This window comes from Saccostrea echinata, unplaced genomic scaffold (genome assembly GCF_033153115.1).
Source record: "Saccostrea echinata isolate AGI-Se365-2 ecotype Australia unplaced genomic scaffold, CSIRO_AGI_Sech_v1 ptg000075l, whole genome shotgun sequence".
Taxonomy (NCBI): domain Eukaryota; kingdom Metazoa; phylum Mollusca; class Bivalvia; order Ostreida; family Ostreidae; genus Saccostrea; species Saccostrea echinata.
In genome coordinates this window covers 3,561,763-3,580,019 of record NW_026889824.1, presented here as the reverse complement: position 1 = coordinate 3,580,019, position 18,257 = coordinate 3,561,763, and the positions used below count along the sequence as shown (strand labels likewise).

The 18,257-nt window shown below is 32.6% G+C and overlaps 1 protein-coding gene across 1 annotated transcript; it reads left to right on the top strand.

Moving 5' to 3' along the window:
• Nucleotides 1–646: 646 nt before the first annotated feature.
• LOC133176442 (multimerin-2-like) lies at nt 647–3,980 on the top strand. Its single transcript, XM_061311566.1, has 4 exons — nt 647–1,106; nt 1,165–1,284; nt 2,977–3,105; nt 3,571–3,980. Exons 1-4 carry the CDS (start codon nt 647–649, stop codon nt 3,978–3,980), a joined length of 1,119 nt encoding a protein of 372 aa, XP_061167550.1.
• Nucleotides 3,981–18,257: the final 14,277 nt, after the last annotated feature.

The following is an 18,257-nucleotide window of genomic DNA, read 5'->3' as shown; positions in this document are numbered from 1 at the left end:
CTTTATACGTTTCAAACTTCAAAATTTTCATCACTTATCAATTTATAATTCTATGAAATCTTTTACCAGAATAACTCCGCGAATAGAAGTATCTTCAATTTATTACTATACATTATAAGATACGGTCCTGAAAATGATGAATGGAATAGGAAATTTAAAAAAAAGGCTGGAAGTAAGTTCGGTTGTGAAGTCTCTCAGTGACAAGTTTTCGACACCTTACATTTATTTAGAAGGCCTGAATCAGATATAAAAACATAAAATAAGAGCGAAGACATTTTTGCGGATAATTTAATTTAAAAATCGTTAATCTTAATCATTTAAAGCAATTTATCTTTATCGCAAAAGCGGTCTTATCTAGGCGTATCCCATCAGTGTCATTATGACATATTTCAATTTTTAGTGCAGCTTTGATTCTCACCATTTTTTTCCTATTCTTCATTCTATAGTTAGAAGCTTAAGCTAGATTTTTTTATCAGATAAATATACTAAACCATTAGCATATAATTTATTGCCAATGATATTTCAAAAATATGTTTTTAATTCAATCTTAATCATAAAGCATGATAAGAGGAAGCTCTGAAATAAATTTATTTTATAAAATTGTACAACTAAATATTGAATTTCATATCAACTCAAGATTTTCAAAATGAAGCATGCTCTTGGACTTGAATTACTGTTACTTAATTGTGCATGTGTTTTTAATCTCTCAATACTAACAGATGATAGTGGACGAAATATCACCGACTTAGATATGAATAATATTGATCCTAAAAATTCAGATGTGTTTAGGCAACTTTTGAATCAGGAAACACTTATTAGAATGGCTTTGGTGAAGAATGTACACGTATTGATGAAGGATATGGTCGACCTTAAGAAAAAACTTGAGTCGGTGGAATCTTTACAACAGAGTGCAGAAATAAAAATAACAGCTCTACAACAGGAAGTGAACGACCTGAAACGTGAAAACCAAAAACTTAGTCTTGAAAACAGAAAATTTGAAGAAACTTTCAGCCTCGTCAAGGACAACTTCACACAAATTAAAGATCAGTTTAAAGACTTTGCTAAAGAAGTTGAGGAAAAAAGAGATGCATTCGAAAGAAACACAAGTACAGTTCTTGGCGATTATTCCTGATATGATTGATGAGAAGTGTAACGTTTTGTCAGCAATGTTCAACATGTCGCTGGAAACCCTGAGCGATGATTTAATAGCCACAAGCACTAAGCTGTCGAAGTCAGTTTCAAATCTGGAAAACTCCCAGAATGCAATTATAGCATCAGTAGCTGGTATGTCTTTTTTTTCTTTATTTTCTACAGCTTCAACTTATATATAACTTTAAGATAAATGATATGAACATTTACTTACTAGTATATAAATTTTATTAATCTTAAGTTTGACCATCGATCCTATTAAAATTTCTGTTAATTAACATGAATATTCATGTACGCAACATAATGACTCCTTTTTTGGTATTTGACACCCCATATGGCGATGAACGGTCACGTTCAAGTGGAATATAGGTATGTATACTTGAGACATAGTGCATCATATATTTGTGTCTATGAACTGAATGGAAAGGAATCGGCAATAAAAATATCGTCGTTATATCGAAAGCACAATTTAATAAGTTATAGTTACACTATAGATATTAATTGGTTAGCAGTAAATACACTCACAGTTTTTCATTCACGAGGGGCTTACCAATTAATATCTATTGCTAACCAATTAATATCTATTGTGTAAGTTACTTGTACCAGAGGACCAATGAGAGAAAAGCATGTTGATAATTAGCACCGCCTACTACGAGGTGTCAAGCCACGGCCCGGAGACTGTATAAATAGCTGTCTCCATCTGCAAGAATCATAGTTAGCTGCGTCACTGCTACTGCGAATTGTTGATAAAAAATTCGGAATTGATACGTGTGAAGATATTGTACCTTTGGAATGTTGAAGACGCAGAAAACATGATTTTTGTCAGGTACAGGGTAGCGATTGTAGGCTTTTATATTCAATCCGTGAACCTTGACAGAAAATTCATCTTTCTAGATCTTTTTTTTTTTTTTTTTTTTTTTTTTTGAAAAAAGGGGGATGGGTATGGGAAACATCGCCATTGAACTTTCTCTATATGGCAATCGGCGTACAGAAAAAAAAATGAAATGATTTGTGACATTTTAATGAAAGTTTGAAATGGTATTGGATTTAAAAAAAAAACGCGGGGACTTCTGATGTGATATTGCTATTTGTATTTGGAGACGGGAAAGAGAATGACGAGAACTCGAGATAGGACGTATCATTTACTGATTAAGGATACGCGGAGAAAACGTACAGAAACATTTAAGAAACGAACATCGACAAGCTAATGTTAGTATTTTTTAAATTACAAATGTTGACTTAATTTATTCATCAGCCAGGTCTGGAAATTGACATCATTTATTCATCAGTCAAGGTTTTGTCACAGTATGCCTTGATGCCAAAAGGTGGGCGTGACTTAAAAAAACTGTGATTCTTCTGGCAAATACACCACAGCAACATCAAAGCAAAATCTAAATTTACCGCCAGTCCTATGGTACAAGGGAAGTCATTCCGATGGAAAAGGGATATGAGACTATATAGTTCAAATATTGTAGATTGAGAGTTTGTATTTACTACCCCATGGTCATATCTATTGTCCTAATATATGTGACTATATATCGAAAACACTTTCTTTCTGATAAATATGAAATCATATGTAAATTGATCGATAGTTGTTTATTGATTGGATCTATAGCTGAAACATAACCCACATAGCATGGCTTACAGAAAATAAGTTAGTTCAGAAGATTAATTATTCATATTACATTTTTTATCATCAGAATGAGCTTACATTTCTTTTTTAGAATCCCATAGAATTAATTAAATGAAAATTCAAGAAAAGAAATATCCACTTTGATTTTAATTATTGTGAAAAATTTTTACTTTAGATATTTTTCTCTCCCTCAGATGATATCAACAAAACGCTAGGTGACTTAAAGACGGAAGTGAAACAATCTCAAAATGATCAACTGAAGTTGTCTGCCACTGTGTCCTCTCTAGAGGTGTTCCGAATGAATATTACCAATAACCATTGCGGTAAGTATTAACAAAAAGAAAACAAAACACCCCCCCCCCCAAAAAAAAAAGTAAAACAAAACAAAAGTTTCTTTGGTTTTAATTATCAGAACACAGAGAAAACTGGGAAAAAGATTGTGAAATCAGATTGAAATTATTTTCACAGGTAGATTGCAATTGATAAATAACTGTATTTATTGTGCGTCAGAAAATTTATTTTTTTTTTTTCTAGCAAGTTTTTAAATAAGAAAACTGGATAATTTTCCATAAATATATTAAACAAATACATATGCAGAAATTATTAAGAAAGATATGTGTGAAAAAAAAAAATAAACACCGGGCAAAACAAGAAATACAACTGATAAATTTCCATTCCATCAAACATTGCAACAATCATGTTTTTTACGAAGTGCATCATCTTTCAGAGATAAAAGATAGGTTTTTTGTCGTTAGTTTGCGAGAAATGCGTCTCTTTCTTTATTATAGATTTGGGAAAGAAAGTGGCTTTCACAGCCGGAGTGACGTCTAGTTCCAGTTCCTGGAACAGTGGCACTCTGGTTTTCGATAAAGTCACTAACAACGTGGGAGGCGGGTATAATCCGAATACAGGAATATTTACTGCACCCCTCAATGGAGACTATGTCTTCTACGTCGGTATCCAAAGTCGTAGCAGCGACGTCAATGATATATATGTAGGTATAGTCCTCAACGGATCAAGAAAGGTTCGAGCGATGGCTTATAACTATAATTCTAACGACGATTACGAGACAGGTACAAACATGGTGACACTGAGACTGCAGCAGGGAGACACGGTGTGGGTAAAGTATTACGCTGGAAAAGGTTACTACACTTACAGTGACGCTCCTCTAACAACGTTCTCTGGATTCCTTAAATGAATGAAAAATTCAAATATCTAATGTGTGCAGTTCAGAGACTGAAGAAGACTAATATATGTACAGATTATAAACTGAAGTAAACAGTCTAAAATTGTATCAATATTTTAAGAAGATTGTGAAATCAAATAAAATCGCTTAAAAACTATATATTTTCGAAGACAAAATCTTAAAAGAAAAAGCAAAATAGGCTAAGATACATATTTTAAAATTGGCTAAACTGAATTTCAATTGATGGAAAATCGATCTAAATATCAAATATATTTTGTAAGAAACTACTTATATTTTGTAAGAAAGGTACTTCAATATTCATGAAATGCCAATGCATTGTAGTGCAAATGTGCTTAATTTTGGTTTTATGGGAGAAGAGAAACACCTGCTATTCCCCATTCTGTACAATAACAAATCTTATTTCGAAAAAAAAAGTTTTTCCATACATCATACATGTAAATATGCTTAAGCGTAGTTCTTCAGATTTTTTGGTTGTTGATTACAGCGACCAATTAAGGAGGCTCATTACACCACTTTTTGATGACGTATTACACAGAAAAATAAACCTCCATTGTTTCGTCCGTTTTCTCCTGGGGACGAATTGTACAGGTTCGCTTTGCTGATGATCTAAATCTTTAAAACGCTCTAAAAATAGACTACATGCGATGTTGTAAAAATTGAGAACAAAATAATTCAAAATAGAACAAGATATGGATTCATTATAAATCACAAACGAAGAAGGGGTATTTTTTAGATAGAGACCAAAGAGAATGACAGTCAAATCTTCGCTACCCAAGTAGTGTACAATGTCATAGCGAAAGCAGCAAGTCCTTCCACTGACAGCATGTACATGTATGTATAGAGGAATTTCGAATTAAAATCTACAACCTTGTTGAAATAAATTATTATTCACTTGCGCTTTTAGAGTACTGTACTCTTGTTGGTTTGTGTGCTTGTCTTTTTTTTCTTTGAAAAATGTATATTTATTCTAGAAATTTTAGCTTATTCTGAATCTGATATGTTCAACCGTTCCTGAGTATTTTGAGTCAGGGGGATTTAGGAAAGATAACTCTTGCAAGTGGACTTTTTATTCCAATTATTTTTTAAATTGAAATTTTCATTTCCTTAAATCATTTTTCATTCAATTTGTCACTTGTTATTCATTAATATACATCCCTTGTATATTTATAACTGAATTTCCAAATTATTAATGCAAAGATTAAGAAGAAAATCACATTAATTCTATTTTAGGAGAAAATTATTTTTTCTAATAAAAATAATGTTGAATATTATGAAGTTTTATTATTATATTGCTTACATATCTGAAGATGATATCCATCACTTGACACTGAGATTTCTGCAATACTATCAATCAGAAACTTGAAATAAAACATTTAACCAAAATCAGCGAAAAGATTAAAAAATCTTTAAAAAATATTTATCGTATCATAACCTCCAATTGGATATTTGAAATCTTCATAATTAGTGGTGCTGAGATGAAATTTAAAATAAACTGTGGGTGTAATGAGCCTCCTTAAGAGAAAAACAAAAGGAATATAATATCAAATTGATTGCCTGTTCTTTCATAGAGAATGAGCTTTTAAGAGAAGTTTATTTCTTTCTTTATTTATTTATTTCATTTTCATTCCCTGCAGTACAGTGAAAAAAATAAGCTTTCATATTTCCATAAAACCCCACAGTTATATGGAAGGGGATATGCTGAATCATTTCTAGATCAAAGTTCTCAGTTGTACTTTATATTTCGACACTTGATGTGGATTAAAATAGAGACGAGTGCATTTTTTCATATAGTTTTAACTATCAGATAAATACTCACTTATATGAAAACAGCTATATGAAGGAAAATTAAATGAAAATGGTAAAGGATGTGTTTCTAGTCAATTTTTTTTTTGCTATCCAGAGGCAAGTATCACACTACCATCTTGTGAAAAAAGAGCAGTTATAAGACGACAAATTATCTTCGTGGCTCTTTCACAAAGCTGTTTTGAGACGATAATATAATGTTAAGATCTATCTCAGTCTGAAGAAACTAGATACATGTCTTCAGTCTAAAGTTAGAATTGCGGCAATTAACAGGCTATATTTTTGGTTAAAAACAAGGCACTAAAAGGATTTTAGGTATGAGGTATTAAATGCATATAGTTAAGTAACTAAAATGACTAAGAGGAGTTTCGGTATGAGGTATTAAATGCATATAGTTAAGTAACTAAAAATGACCATGGACCCCCCCCCCCCCCCCCATTCCCTTCAGAAAAAGCTGACCCTTGATAACTTAGTAAGAAAAGTCATATATACATGTATTAAGATTAAGAAGTGAAAGAAATCCCCCCCCCCCCCCTGCGAAATATGTTTTTCACGTTTGGAAAAGGAGTTTACATTTTTGTTTGTGTATATGTTGTTTTTTTGTTTTTGTTTTGTTTTCGATTGTTTTTTGTTGTTTGTTCCTTTTTCTTTGGAAGGAAGGGGGGGGGGTATAAAATAATTTCTGGGTTAGATTTTTTTTATCTGGGGTGGACCCCCCATGGAAAAAATATCTTAGATCCGTGCCTGAGTTGTACTTTGAATTCCATACATTCTTTTTTGTAGGAGCACAAATGTGGTGGCTGATCAAATTCATAGTTGAATTTAATTTTGTTTGCTTCACAAATACACATTTTACAAATTTTATCCAATGCTTTATTTTTCTTTCACATTTTCAGTAGCCAAATTCATGCCACGAGAAAGGGTATATGAATAAAAGAACAACTCCTTAGACAAAATGAATGATCCAGATATGAATTATAAATCATTTTATTTTAGAGTTATTAGTAGCGCTCAATGCTTGTCTTACATATCATTTTCTCTCTTACCAACTGAAGCAATTACTCTTAGCGCAAAGACATCCATCTACGGTGGATGCCGAAAGAATCATGAAAACGAAAGCCAGGGTACAGTATATAGCAATTATGAAAATCCTTATCTTAAAAAAAAATGAACTCTAAATTTAGTGACAAGGTTATATTTGAAAAAAAGTTCATTTTAACTTTCATATGCATTATATATTATAAATAACCCTTTGGAATGTGAGTCAAAATATTACAAATCATGGCTTTGCTGTTCTTCAGAAGAATGTTTTTGAATTATACACGTCTTCGTACATGTACACCAAACCCTCGTCTGAAAGGCAAAAAGAGCTCAAATTTTAGTTACATATCCTCCCTTGAAGTTATTATAACATTACGATAAATATATTACTTTTTTCAGACATTAAAAAACATGCCTTACTAGACTGAAACTAGCAGCCAATAACAGCAGCCGTAAATTATCTTATATCACCCGTAATGTTACCGTTAAAACAATCGGTTATCCGTCAAAACCCCTTCCGCTGTCTAATTTACAACGTAAGAAAAAACGGTTCATCGCCATTATCCGTGCGTCTCTGTATATTTTCCTTGACGTTATAATACTACAACTGAGACAAAATGTGCTGGGCCTACTGTTAATTACGGATTGTCCTTTTTATCCGTTCGTTTATACTACTGTAACCGTAAGTCATACTCCTCGAGTAACCGTAGACCTACGTTACAGTACTAGGCGAGTACGATGTTCCAGAAACAAAGTAGCATCCCGGTATTCAACGACTGTTTTGAACATTTCAAAACAGTCGTAGCCAGTTACAGATCATTCAGGATTCATGCGAGTTACCAGGGCTCACCACGGCACTAACAACGGACGAACTGTGGATATCTAAGAATATCCACGGATACTAAAACCGTAGCTTACCGTGTTCTAAAATCGTACAGTGTGACTGGGGCTTAACGTGGGCAACAAGGTTTTTACGAGGTAAAGTAATTTTTCTTCAATTCAATCAAATGGCGCGTTACAACAAGAATTAAATTATAAACTGATACACAAAACTTCGCCAGTTCTGTGTACAGTCACACTCTATCGCAATCTAGGTTCCCGGCAAATGAAAGCATTATACGGACTATCGTTTGTTAGTACTTGAAGGACAAATTGACCTATTTGAACCGGGTCTGAATCGGCATCCCTTCTGTTTTTGTCCTATTTTGTTCCCCATTTCCGTTTTTTCAATTCCAGTCGCATAAATTTTGCCCAAAGAGCCTTTTATTCGAAGAAAGGTTAAAATCATCTATAATAAAGAAACTTTGTTTCTACCAAACCACAGAGCAGCACGTATGCAATGATATCAAGTTTGCCAGCCTTGAAATCTAACGTCTTACTGGGAAGCTCATTGGTCAGATGAATGTGGCATCATCTGCATGTACATGATGAACAAATACGTGTAAGACGGAGGTCTAGAACTGCATAGTTAGGCTAGATCACACATTGTTGAAACAATCCTGTTTGGTGCTGTATCACTGTCATAGCTTGGGTTGTGTTTCCTATGCAATATCACAGCTAAGTATAACATGAATACACAAAAGTACAAAAGAGACATTATTTTTTCAATTATTCATATTATGGAAAAATGTTAAAGAATAATATGACTGATTAGATTTTTAAAGATCAGACAATGCTATCAAAATGTGAAACATAAACTTGATCACATTTATTGATCCTATTATTTGAAATTAATCATCTTTTTTTCTTTACATACTATTGCTATCTCGGTTATGCACGTTTTCTTATATTCATGTTGGTAACGTAGATTTTAGCATATAAATGATTTAGGAAATTTTCGTAAAAATTATCATCATCGATTAAAAAGACGTTTAATGTTTTAGTCCATCAAAGTGTTGCTGAGGATTCCAATTAGGTTTGTTAGGAAAATGCGTCAGTAAGTTTCTAATCTGTCATATACTTTTGATGAGCTTTAGAACAATATGACGGTACCAATAAACGTTTCATACTATTTTGGACTAAATATAGAATAACAGATATTTTATGCATAATTATAAATCATACAACCGTTTAAAACAATGTTCTTCTTTCTCTCATTGAACTTTTGCTATATATTGAGTTTTAAGCAAAATATGTGTACAACAGTTTACAAAATGGGATTTTCTCTCCCTGAATGTTTGACAAAGCATTTACAGCAGTGATAGCAATGATCCTTTATTCTCTTCTCTCTGGTCCGCTAACAAAGTATTATGCTGAATGCATTCACTTATACAACAACTTAAATTATTTTCTTTCTCTCTATGAATATCTGACAAAAGATAAAACTTAATACAAATACAAATGTTAAAAACTGTACAATGATCTATTTTATGCCCCCGTATCAAAGATTCGGGGGTATATAGTTTTTCCCTGTCCATCCGTCTGTCTGTCCGTCTAGCTGTATGTCTGTCTGTCTGTTTGTCCGCAAAAACTTTAACCTTGCCAATATCTTTTGATTGTTGGAGCTATTGCTTTCAAATATCACGTGTGTATTCCATATGACAAGTACTTTCATAGGGTACCACCATATTTGACCTTGACCTTGGAGTTTGACCCAGTTTTGCAAAATTTTACCAAACTTAAACCTTGGCCATAACTTTTGAAGAATTAGGCTAAAGCTTTCATACTTCACATGTGTAATCCTTGTGTCAAGACCTACCTTTAGATATCATCAACTTTGATCTTCACCTTGGAGTTTGACCTACTTTCGGAAAACTTAAACCTTGGCCATAACTTTTGAATTGTATGTGCTGGGGTCTTTTTTCTTCACATGTGTAATCCTTGTAAGAAGATTTCTTTGGATACCAACAACTTTGATCCTTTGACCTTGACCTTGGCGTTTGCCTTTAACCTTGGCCATAACTTTTGAACGGATGGTGCTTCGACTTTCATATTTCACCTATGTATTTCTTGTGAGAAGGCCTTTCCTTGCGCACCATTAACTGACCTTTTGACCTCCACCTTGATGTTTGACATTCTTTTGAAAAAAAACTTTAACCTTTCCCATATCTATTCAATGGTTGCTGCTAGGACATTCATATTCCACAGGTATATTCCTCGAGACAAGACCTTAATTAGTTTGGGTACCAACATATTTTATTTGCATTTGAGAAAGTTTAACGTTTGTTACAGTACCAACCAGACCCAACCTGACACCTAAGCAGTCCCAGAAAGCAGTCCCCGGGACTGCTTTGGGACCGCTCTGGGACTGTGTGGGACTGCTCTGGGACCGCTGTTGGACTGCTCTAGAAAGCAGACCCAGCAGTCCCAGAGACTGCTTTTTCTAGGACTGCTTTGTTCACTCATGCGTAAAAAAGATTCTGAGTGACATGATAGCTCCGCCCTTGTGTATTCTGAATTTGCAGCTCCCTGTTGCTGTTTTGTTTACTTTCTGCAGAGAGGTGTTTAAGATTAAAAAAAAGTATTTCTTACAAAATTTAAATAAATAGGGATAGTTATATAGTAATTACTACATGTAAATGTCTTCAGGGGCTGTAAATTACACAATTGTAGTCTAGAATATTTTTTTTAAAGAGAAAGTAGTTAAAAAGGGAAGTCAGGGGATGATTTTTATACCTTAAGGAGGCTGAAGGGTCAACAAATTAACCATCAGATATAATTATATTTTTTAGATATGATATCTTAAGCTGTCAACTATCATTTGGCAAAGAGAAATTTCATATATTTTAGTTTTAAAATTTGATCATTTTTGTATATCTTCATATGGAGCTCTTCTTCTAAAGGAGATCAGTATAGTCTAAAATGGCCACAACCCCCTAGCCCTCTTAAATTAAACTTCAATACAGGTGTTTGAAAAAAAAAAATCTAGGCCTATTAAATAAATATATACATTTGTGGTATCTCTCTATTATATAAACATGCACAGAGCAAATATCTTCATACCTGTATGAAGTTTTTTGAAGGTCATAGGTCATTACGTGACCTAATCACACAGCGCAGTAATATCTAAATAAAAAGACTTACTCCACTTAGCAATATAGCATGTTTTTCATGCATAAAAATGTACAAAATACGCAAGTAAAATAATAATCATTTTATTTACAATGTAAACGAGTATTTAATACAGTTCTTGATCGATTTTGTATACAGAATAGAAAACTACGTGTTATAAGTTTCATGTCTGAGCTGCATTTCTCAACGTTTACCCTTATTTTTCTCTTAGACCTCTGAATGCTATAATTTTTTTCCCATTAAACTTTACTCACAATAAATTTGAAAATCTGTTGAAAAATATCAATGTAATGCAATCACGCCACAAACAGCTGACAAACACTGCACTTTGGAAGTTCGGTAGGCACACGTGCACACCTCCATCATCGAGATCGTTGTGACGTCTTTTAAACAATGTAAGCTGTCGCCAGTGTCTCCATATCAACATCATAAATTAATGAATATGCCTTACTGAAATCGTAGATTTTATGTTTTTGATTAAACTTTGTACTTGATTTCAAGTTACCTGGTCCGGACAAGTGTCTCCATCCATTCCTTTCCGAACGAAATTCCTCCAACTTTTTATTATCAAACATCGGACGTGTTTCTTGTGTTTTTTAACATCGAATATGGGTTCTCATGAATACAAAAATTCCCAGACACCAATAAGCTCACTATAATTGATCACAAGTAGCCTTTCACAGAATATTCCCTTCAAAACAGAATCATTTGCCAGATGAATTTGAAGCGTAACCGCTTTTCAAGCCGATTTACACCTAGCGTAATTTGTCAAAATCTACGACGTACAGTTAGTGCAATATTTATATTCGATTACATTCAATTGTCCGTCTCAAATGTATATATAAGTAATAAATAACAAGTTTAAAAACTTCAATGGGAATTGAAGTAGGTCGGTACGTGATCAAATCTTCTGAAAAGGCCTTCGGCCTTCACAGGATTTGATCACGTGACCGACCCACTTCAATTCCCATTGAAGTTTTTAAACTTGTTATTTATTTCTTAAATGAATGTTGTCATTATTATGTACTCATATGTACTTATGCATTAGCACTATTTAAAAAACAAACAAAGAAACAAACAAACTTGTCATTTCAGTAAGATATTCAGAGGGACATAAGCATAAAACATACATGTATACAACAGGTAATAATGATCTCTGTTCTCTCTTTTTGTTTCGTTGACAAAGCATTAGGCAGAATATATTCACAAGTTTGGTAAAATACAAAAAAAAAAAAAATCGTTTAAATGGAAGGTTGCGACTTACAATTTTGACTGTAAAGGTCATAATATCTACAAAAAATTGTCGAACCTCACATCTATTTGACATAATAGCTCATTTGCATATATGCAAATTTGCATATTTGTAGAAACTCACAATGAATTAAATGTATGAAAATTTATACAAATTGATCGATTAAAAAAGTGACTTTATGCCATCAGTTTATTTTCAAAATCATGTTTTCATTTATATATTAATTAATTACGAAAAGCTTAATTCAAATGGTCTATTTATAAATCCTAAATTAATAACTTTTATTGTTTAGTCAATTTGAGATACAGTACCCTTTTCTCTCAAGATCATGTAAAAAGATTAATCAAAATAAGTATAATCGTAATTTTATTTTTTTAAAATGTACTACGTATTAAACTATTCAGCTTGGCAAATGATATCTACATGCTGTAAATTAATTTTGAAATACCCTACATAGCTACGATTTCAAATATTCTAAAAAAAATAGTCTATTATCATATTTATAGACTATCTAGTTAATATTTAAATGAAAAAAGAGGATTCTATATATAATATACTTTACAAATAAGAATAACTGATTTAGTTGCTTCATAAACATGTAACTTCTTATTGCTTATTTAAGCCCCCTGCAACCAATTTGCTGGAGTTAGGTTGCTATCTCCCCTTGATGAAAGTCTTCAGTGTTATTAGGTAAAAATGACAGGTGTATAAAAATGAAATAACGTAAAGGTAGCTGTAGATCTGTAGCTCGCTGTCTAAAAAAAATGAGATGGACGACCAGAGAGCTACATTGTACAGTGCCACCCATTGAAAAAAGTGTATATTTCTTGAGCACCAAATGTGCGCTGTTTTCTCGATCTATTTCTCCGTTTATTTATGCTGTCATCTCAAAATTTTACTAACCGTGTGTTCCTAGTTTATTCTTTAAGGTTGATTGTATTTTGATTGTATTTTGTTTAACGTCCCTCTCGAGAATTTTTCACTCATATGGAGACGCCACCACTTGCCGGTGGAAAGCTGCAAATTTTGTCCTATACTCGGCACTTACGGCCATTGAGTAGTGAGGGATCTTTTTCGTGCCAGCACTCACTGCGACACGGGACCTCGGTTTATACGGTCCCATCCGAACGATCGGTCTCCACGTCCCACAGTAGGATTCGAACCCGCGACGTAAGGATCAACTCCTTACTTCGCGACTCTAGAGCAGACGCTCTAACCACTGCGCCACGCGGGCATTCAATGTATAATTAAGGGATTTTGAACAACCGTTTTAAACAAGTCGAAATTGCATTGCTAGATAACGATGAAAGTGAATGAACCAAATTCACATGACTGATAACATATAAGAAGCTGGTCATTTTGCAATTTTAAAGATTTAAAGAGTTATCTGCACTTGATGCAAAGAAGAAAATTTTAATTTCGTCAAAATATCTGTGGTAAACGATTAATTTTTTTTCATATTTTAATAATGAGAGAGTGTATGCATATTTTCAACAAGAGCTTTTTATGAACCTTGTAAAATTCAAGGTCCCATCAATTTGACAAAAATCATTTTTTTTAAAATTTCTTTGGTGGAGTATTTTTATTTCACAACACCATCAAAATGATACCATAAGTACAAATTTATATAGGACCGCTTATTTATTATATACAAAATATGATCGTTATACATTAAATACCTTAAGTCCCTGCGCGAAGGCCTGTTATGTTGCATCAGTGTGTAGAAATGGAAAATGTAATATACTCTACTAGACTAGTTGTATGCTTTAAAACATCGTAATGACTTTTTCTTTACCGGAGAGACAACAGAACAATGTGTATGTATGCGGATAGAAGGATCATTCTAAAACAAGCAAGAACAAAGCAAGTATACACTATTCCGCTTGTGCAAAGAATACATGGGTGCAGACGAAACAGGTCATTTTGCAGGACGAACTGGTAAGAAATAAAAATCCTCTTGAATGTGACATGTCATGTATAAGCATGATGAGGGGATGATCATTTCATTCTGATCGGGGGTGGGATACCCTTGCAGACAGAAAATTAAGTTTGAAGGTATAGAAGACATTCATTTTTTATTCCCTGAAAACAGTCGGCATGGGGGGGGGGCACCACCAGTCAAGGTCAGATTATCTTCTTCCCATTGGAGGACAGATTATTCATTTTCAGCATTTTCAAGTTCAGTTTATTCAATATATATCACTGTGTATTTAGTTTTAACAGACCACCCCCACCCCTCTTGAAATGAATATGAATATAAGAATAATGGTTTTATTGCGTATCTGGCCAATTACACAAGTTTCAACGGGCAATATTTTAATAACAAAATAAGATGTTGATATTTAGAAAAATTATAAGCAGTACATAGACGGCATTGTATACTCACATAGGACGATAAACATTATTTTTACTTATAAAAATATATAAACACAATTTTTGTACCTATTGCCATTTAGTGTAGCCTGCTGTGAGTGTATATAAACTAGGATGTTCATCCAAAGAATCCAATATGATCATGTAATTTAGCTGAAATAATTTTTGTTACAGGTACACACACTACTTTTCAAAAGAACAAAATCAAAATACTATAATCCCTGATCTGGTATGTCTATTTGAACAGGACAAAACAGAGGCTATTGATTGAAGTAACAATTATGAATGTCAACAGAGGGGGAGATGCATTCTGATGACATTCACACACAAGAGCCAGGTTTACAGTGTATTTGCTTGTTCAGAGCAAGAATGTTCCAAGGTTTAAATTTATAGAAAAGTTCACCTATTAGACTGTCTCATGCATGTAAGTGCAACCATTATATATGGAAGCCTGTTTACAGCAACAAGGAAAATGCCTGGACGTAGTAAAGCATTTTAAAGCAAGAAAATGCTTGATAGTTGGTAAAAAATTAAATTTGGAAAGAATATTACAGATATAGTGATAAAGGTATATATCAGAAGGATGGGCCCTGAAGATAATCAAAATTTGTAAGAGAATTAGTGCTAAAGTGAAAAAAAGTCTTATGAAGCATGCATGTATATTTTGAATGTGACAGAACAGAGAAAAGATTAAAGTTTGACAACATCACTGCAAACTGCAAATGATGAGAAATTTAAAATAACATTGAAAACACTGATTTTCATGATAACTCAGAGTTATTGAAAGATATTGACTTAGTTAGCTTTTGTAAGCATTTTGCAAAAACGTATTATCTTTCCGTCTTACATTGAATTTGAAAAAAAAAAAAAAAAAATACATGCATGTTTTTGAATTGTCAAAATATTGCTAACATATTAACTACTGCAGTAAAGTGTAGTCCATAATTATATAATCTTTGAACTTTCTATCATTTAATGCAAGGCAAAGATCTAGAAGTATAGAACTTGTGTTAACTAGAAAAATCTTATCATGTCAACATATACATGCATTTACATACATGTACATTATGTGAAATAACTGACATTGTACATGTGTGGGGTTTTTAAAGATGATCGAGGAAAAGCAAACTTAATGAAATTATTTCTCGTACTTGGACTATGATTGAAATAATTAAATTTGTGTTAATTGACTACGTGGAGAATTTTATTAAAAAATACTCATACAGATACATCAAGTTTTAAGTGAATTTTGAAAATATTGGTATGTTGAAATTTTTGGCTAACACAATGACAAAGCTTAAAGAGGTAGAGTCTAAAAACTGCGAAATCACATATTGGAAACCAACCAAACACCTCAAAGCCACAAAATTGAATTCCCATTAACCAACATTTCCTCAACCAACAAAAATAAATGTTTTTACAGTATATCATTTTACAAACTCTATTTTAGTAAGGTAATATAAGGGGGAACATGTGCAATAATAATTCCAGATTTTAATAATTATAGTCTTTGTTTTTCATATCTCTTATGTCAGAATTATTGCATTATGAATTTACATGTAAGTATGAAAATTAAGCTCTAGGATTTGAAAAAAAAAATTGCTTTAACTCCTTCAGAGAGTATTTTGTATAGTATTTCATAAATGAATATTGAATATTTTGATAATTCAGAAATGCTCTTTTTTACGAGTATGCCAATTTTAAATTGGCAGAATGCAAATTTTTCTAAAGCTGTGTTCAAGTGTCATAATTTATATGAATAATAATGTCCTAGAGTCCTCCTCAATTTACACACATGTATCTTCATTTCTTGATTATAGAGGAACTGTCTTACAAAAATGTAGGAAACAAGGATATTCAATATGATTGTTAAAAATGTGCAGTCAGCACCATAAAATCATTCCGTTTCTGCGAAATTGACAAAATGTCAATCCTCATATTGGGGGTTATTTTGAAATTTTCATTTATTTTTTCAATTTTAATAATTTTCTTTAATCTTAGTTATTCCTATGAAGAATGTGGTTACATTTTTTTTCTTATCTAACAACAAGTATTTACAATTTAAAGTTCTATATTTTGACTTTGTAACTCATTTGAGTTTGAAGAATTTTTCGAAAATTGGCAATTTGTAAATCCCTTTATCTCGATAAATTATTACAAAGCTTAATATTTTGCAAAGAATTTTTAAGAGTTCTCTGTCCTTTGATATATTGCATATTTGATTATAATAAACTTTTTTTTAGAAGAACATAGTCATGTTTTACTTGAAAACGTTAAAAGAAATACAAATTTAATTTTGAGTAAAATAAACCAAATGTGATTTTCACCATTTTGCCCATCGTTGGAAACCCACGGTCGGTCTCGCTTCTCTTGCGTAAGAGAAGCAAGACCGACCGTGGGTTTCCGACGATGCATTTTGCTTGAATTATTTAAGTGCATTTTCACTTCTAATGGCAGCCATGTTGGATGAAAGGGAATTTTTTTTTTGCTTTTTTCAATTACATATTATGTGGTTTTATTACCCACCAGATTTCATCAAAATATGATTACCCTCGATTTGGACAGTTTTGCATGGTTTTCTGGCCGACTGGCTCTTAAAAACTAAACAGTGTTAACGATTGGGGTTTTCAACAGATTGAAAATGCAAAATTTAATAATAATAATAAAAAAAAAAAAAAAAACAGAGAATGTACTTTCTGGCTGTCAAGGGAAAAAACATAAAAGAGAAACAATAATTCGACGCTACCTAAGCAAAAGACACATATTGGAGAGCTATAGCTAGGGTGATGAGAGCTCAAAATTCACATAAATTACCACTGCAAATAAAAACTGACAAAAGGCGCTCTACTGAATAACGCAGGCCAAAGCAAAAATATCGGAGCGTATTTTGTTAAAATGGTATTTAGAATGAACAAAAACCCAAAGATGCTTCACGAAGTTCATTTATCAATGGGCAACTTATAAAGGGCGCTTCCTATGTCACAAAACATTAATTGAGGAATCGTCTTTTAATTTGCATTACATTTATCAAAATGAAGTCCTTATTATCAGCTCATCTAATTAGAAAATCGAATGTGATTTGTTACAGACTTCTCTCAACTTTTGCATGATTGTTGAACTTTAAAATCGATCCTCATGTTCTGTATTTTACAATGAATATAAACAATTTTCAGAGGTAAATGGTCATCTTTTAAATGTGTATTTCTCCCGTGACTTTTACAAATTAGGAGATTTGAACGAATATATTCCGTTACCCCTTAAAGTTGTCAAACATAAAAACATTAATTGTTTGACTAACATACACTTATAGGCATCAGTAGGCGAATTGTTACATGATCAACAAAAGGCGAGTAACACACTTGCACCTTTCCAACTTTGTTGTTGTATGCGGCACAATTAATACATCACCACGCGTTAAAATATAAAAATACGAAAAGAAGTTAAACGACTGATATCAACTGGATTATTTATAAAGAAAGAAGAGGCCCATGAGCCACAATGCTCACTTTAATCCTCTTGAGTCAATGTTCTTCATCACAACATTAAAAAAATATTCAGTAATTTTATTTACATGAAAAATTCTTACCCACCATTGTGACCCCTCAGAAACCACATAGGCGTATGACATGAGCTACCTTGAATCAACACATCTTGTAAATGAAACATTATTATGACTAACATGCCCTTGCTGTTCTGCAATAGAAGGACACATTGCACTAGGTAAAAAATTGACCACATTGATTTTAATCTAAACCCAGGACCCATTATTTCTTTTTTAAATGAATCAA

What these genes read in the sequence shown, in the direction of transcription:
- LOC133176442 (XM_061311566.1), top strand. Translation starts at nt 647, where the DNA reads ATGAAGCATGCTCTTGGACTTGAATTACTGTTACTTAATTGTGCATGT. An exon ending in TGCATTCGAAAGAAACACAA is followed by an intron (nt 1,107 to 1,164) that starts GTACAGTTCTTG and finishes ACGTTTTGTCAG; the next exon opens with CAATGTTCAACATGTCGCTG. An exon ending in AATTATAGCATCAGTAGCTG is followed by an intron (nt 1,285 to 2,976) that starts GTATGTCTTTTT and finishes TCTCTCCCTCAG; the next exon opens with ATGATATCAACAAAACGCTA.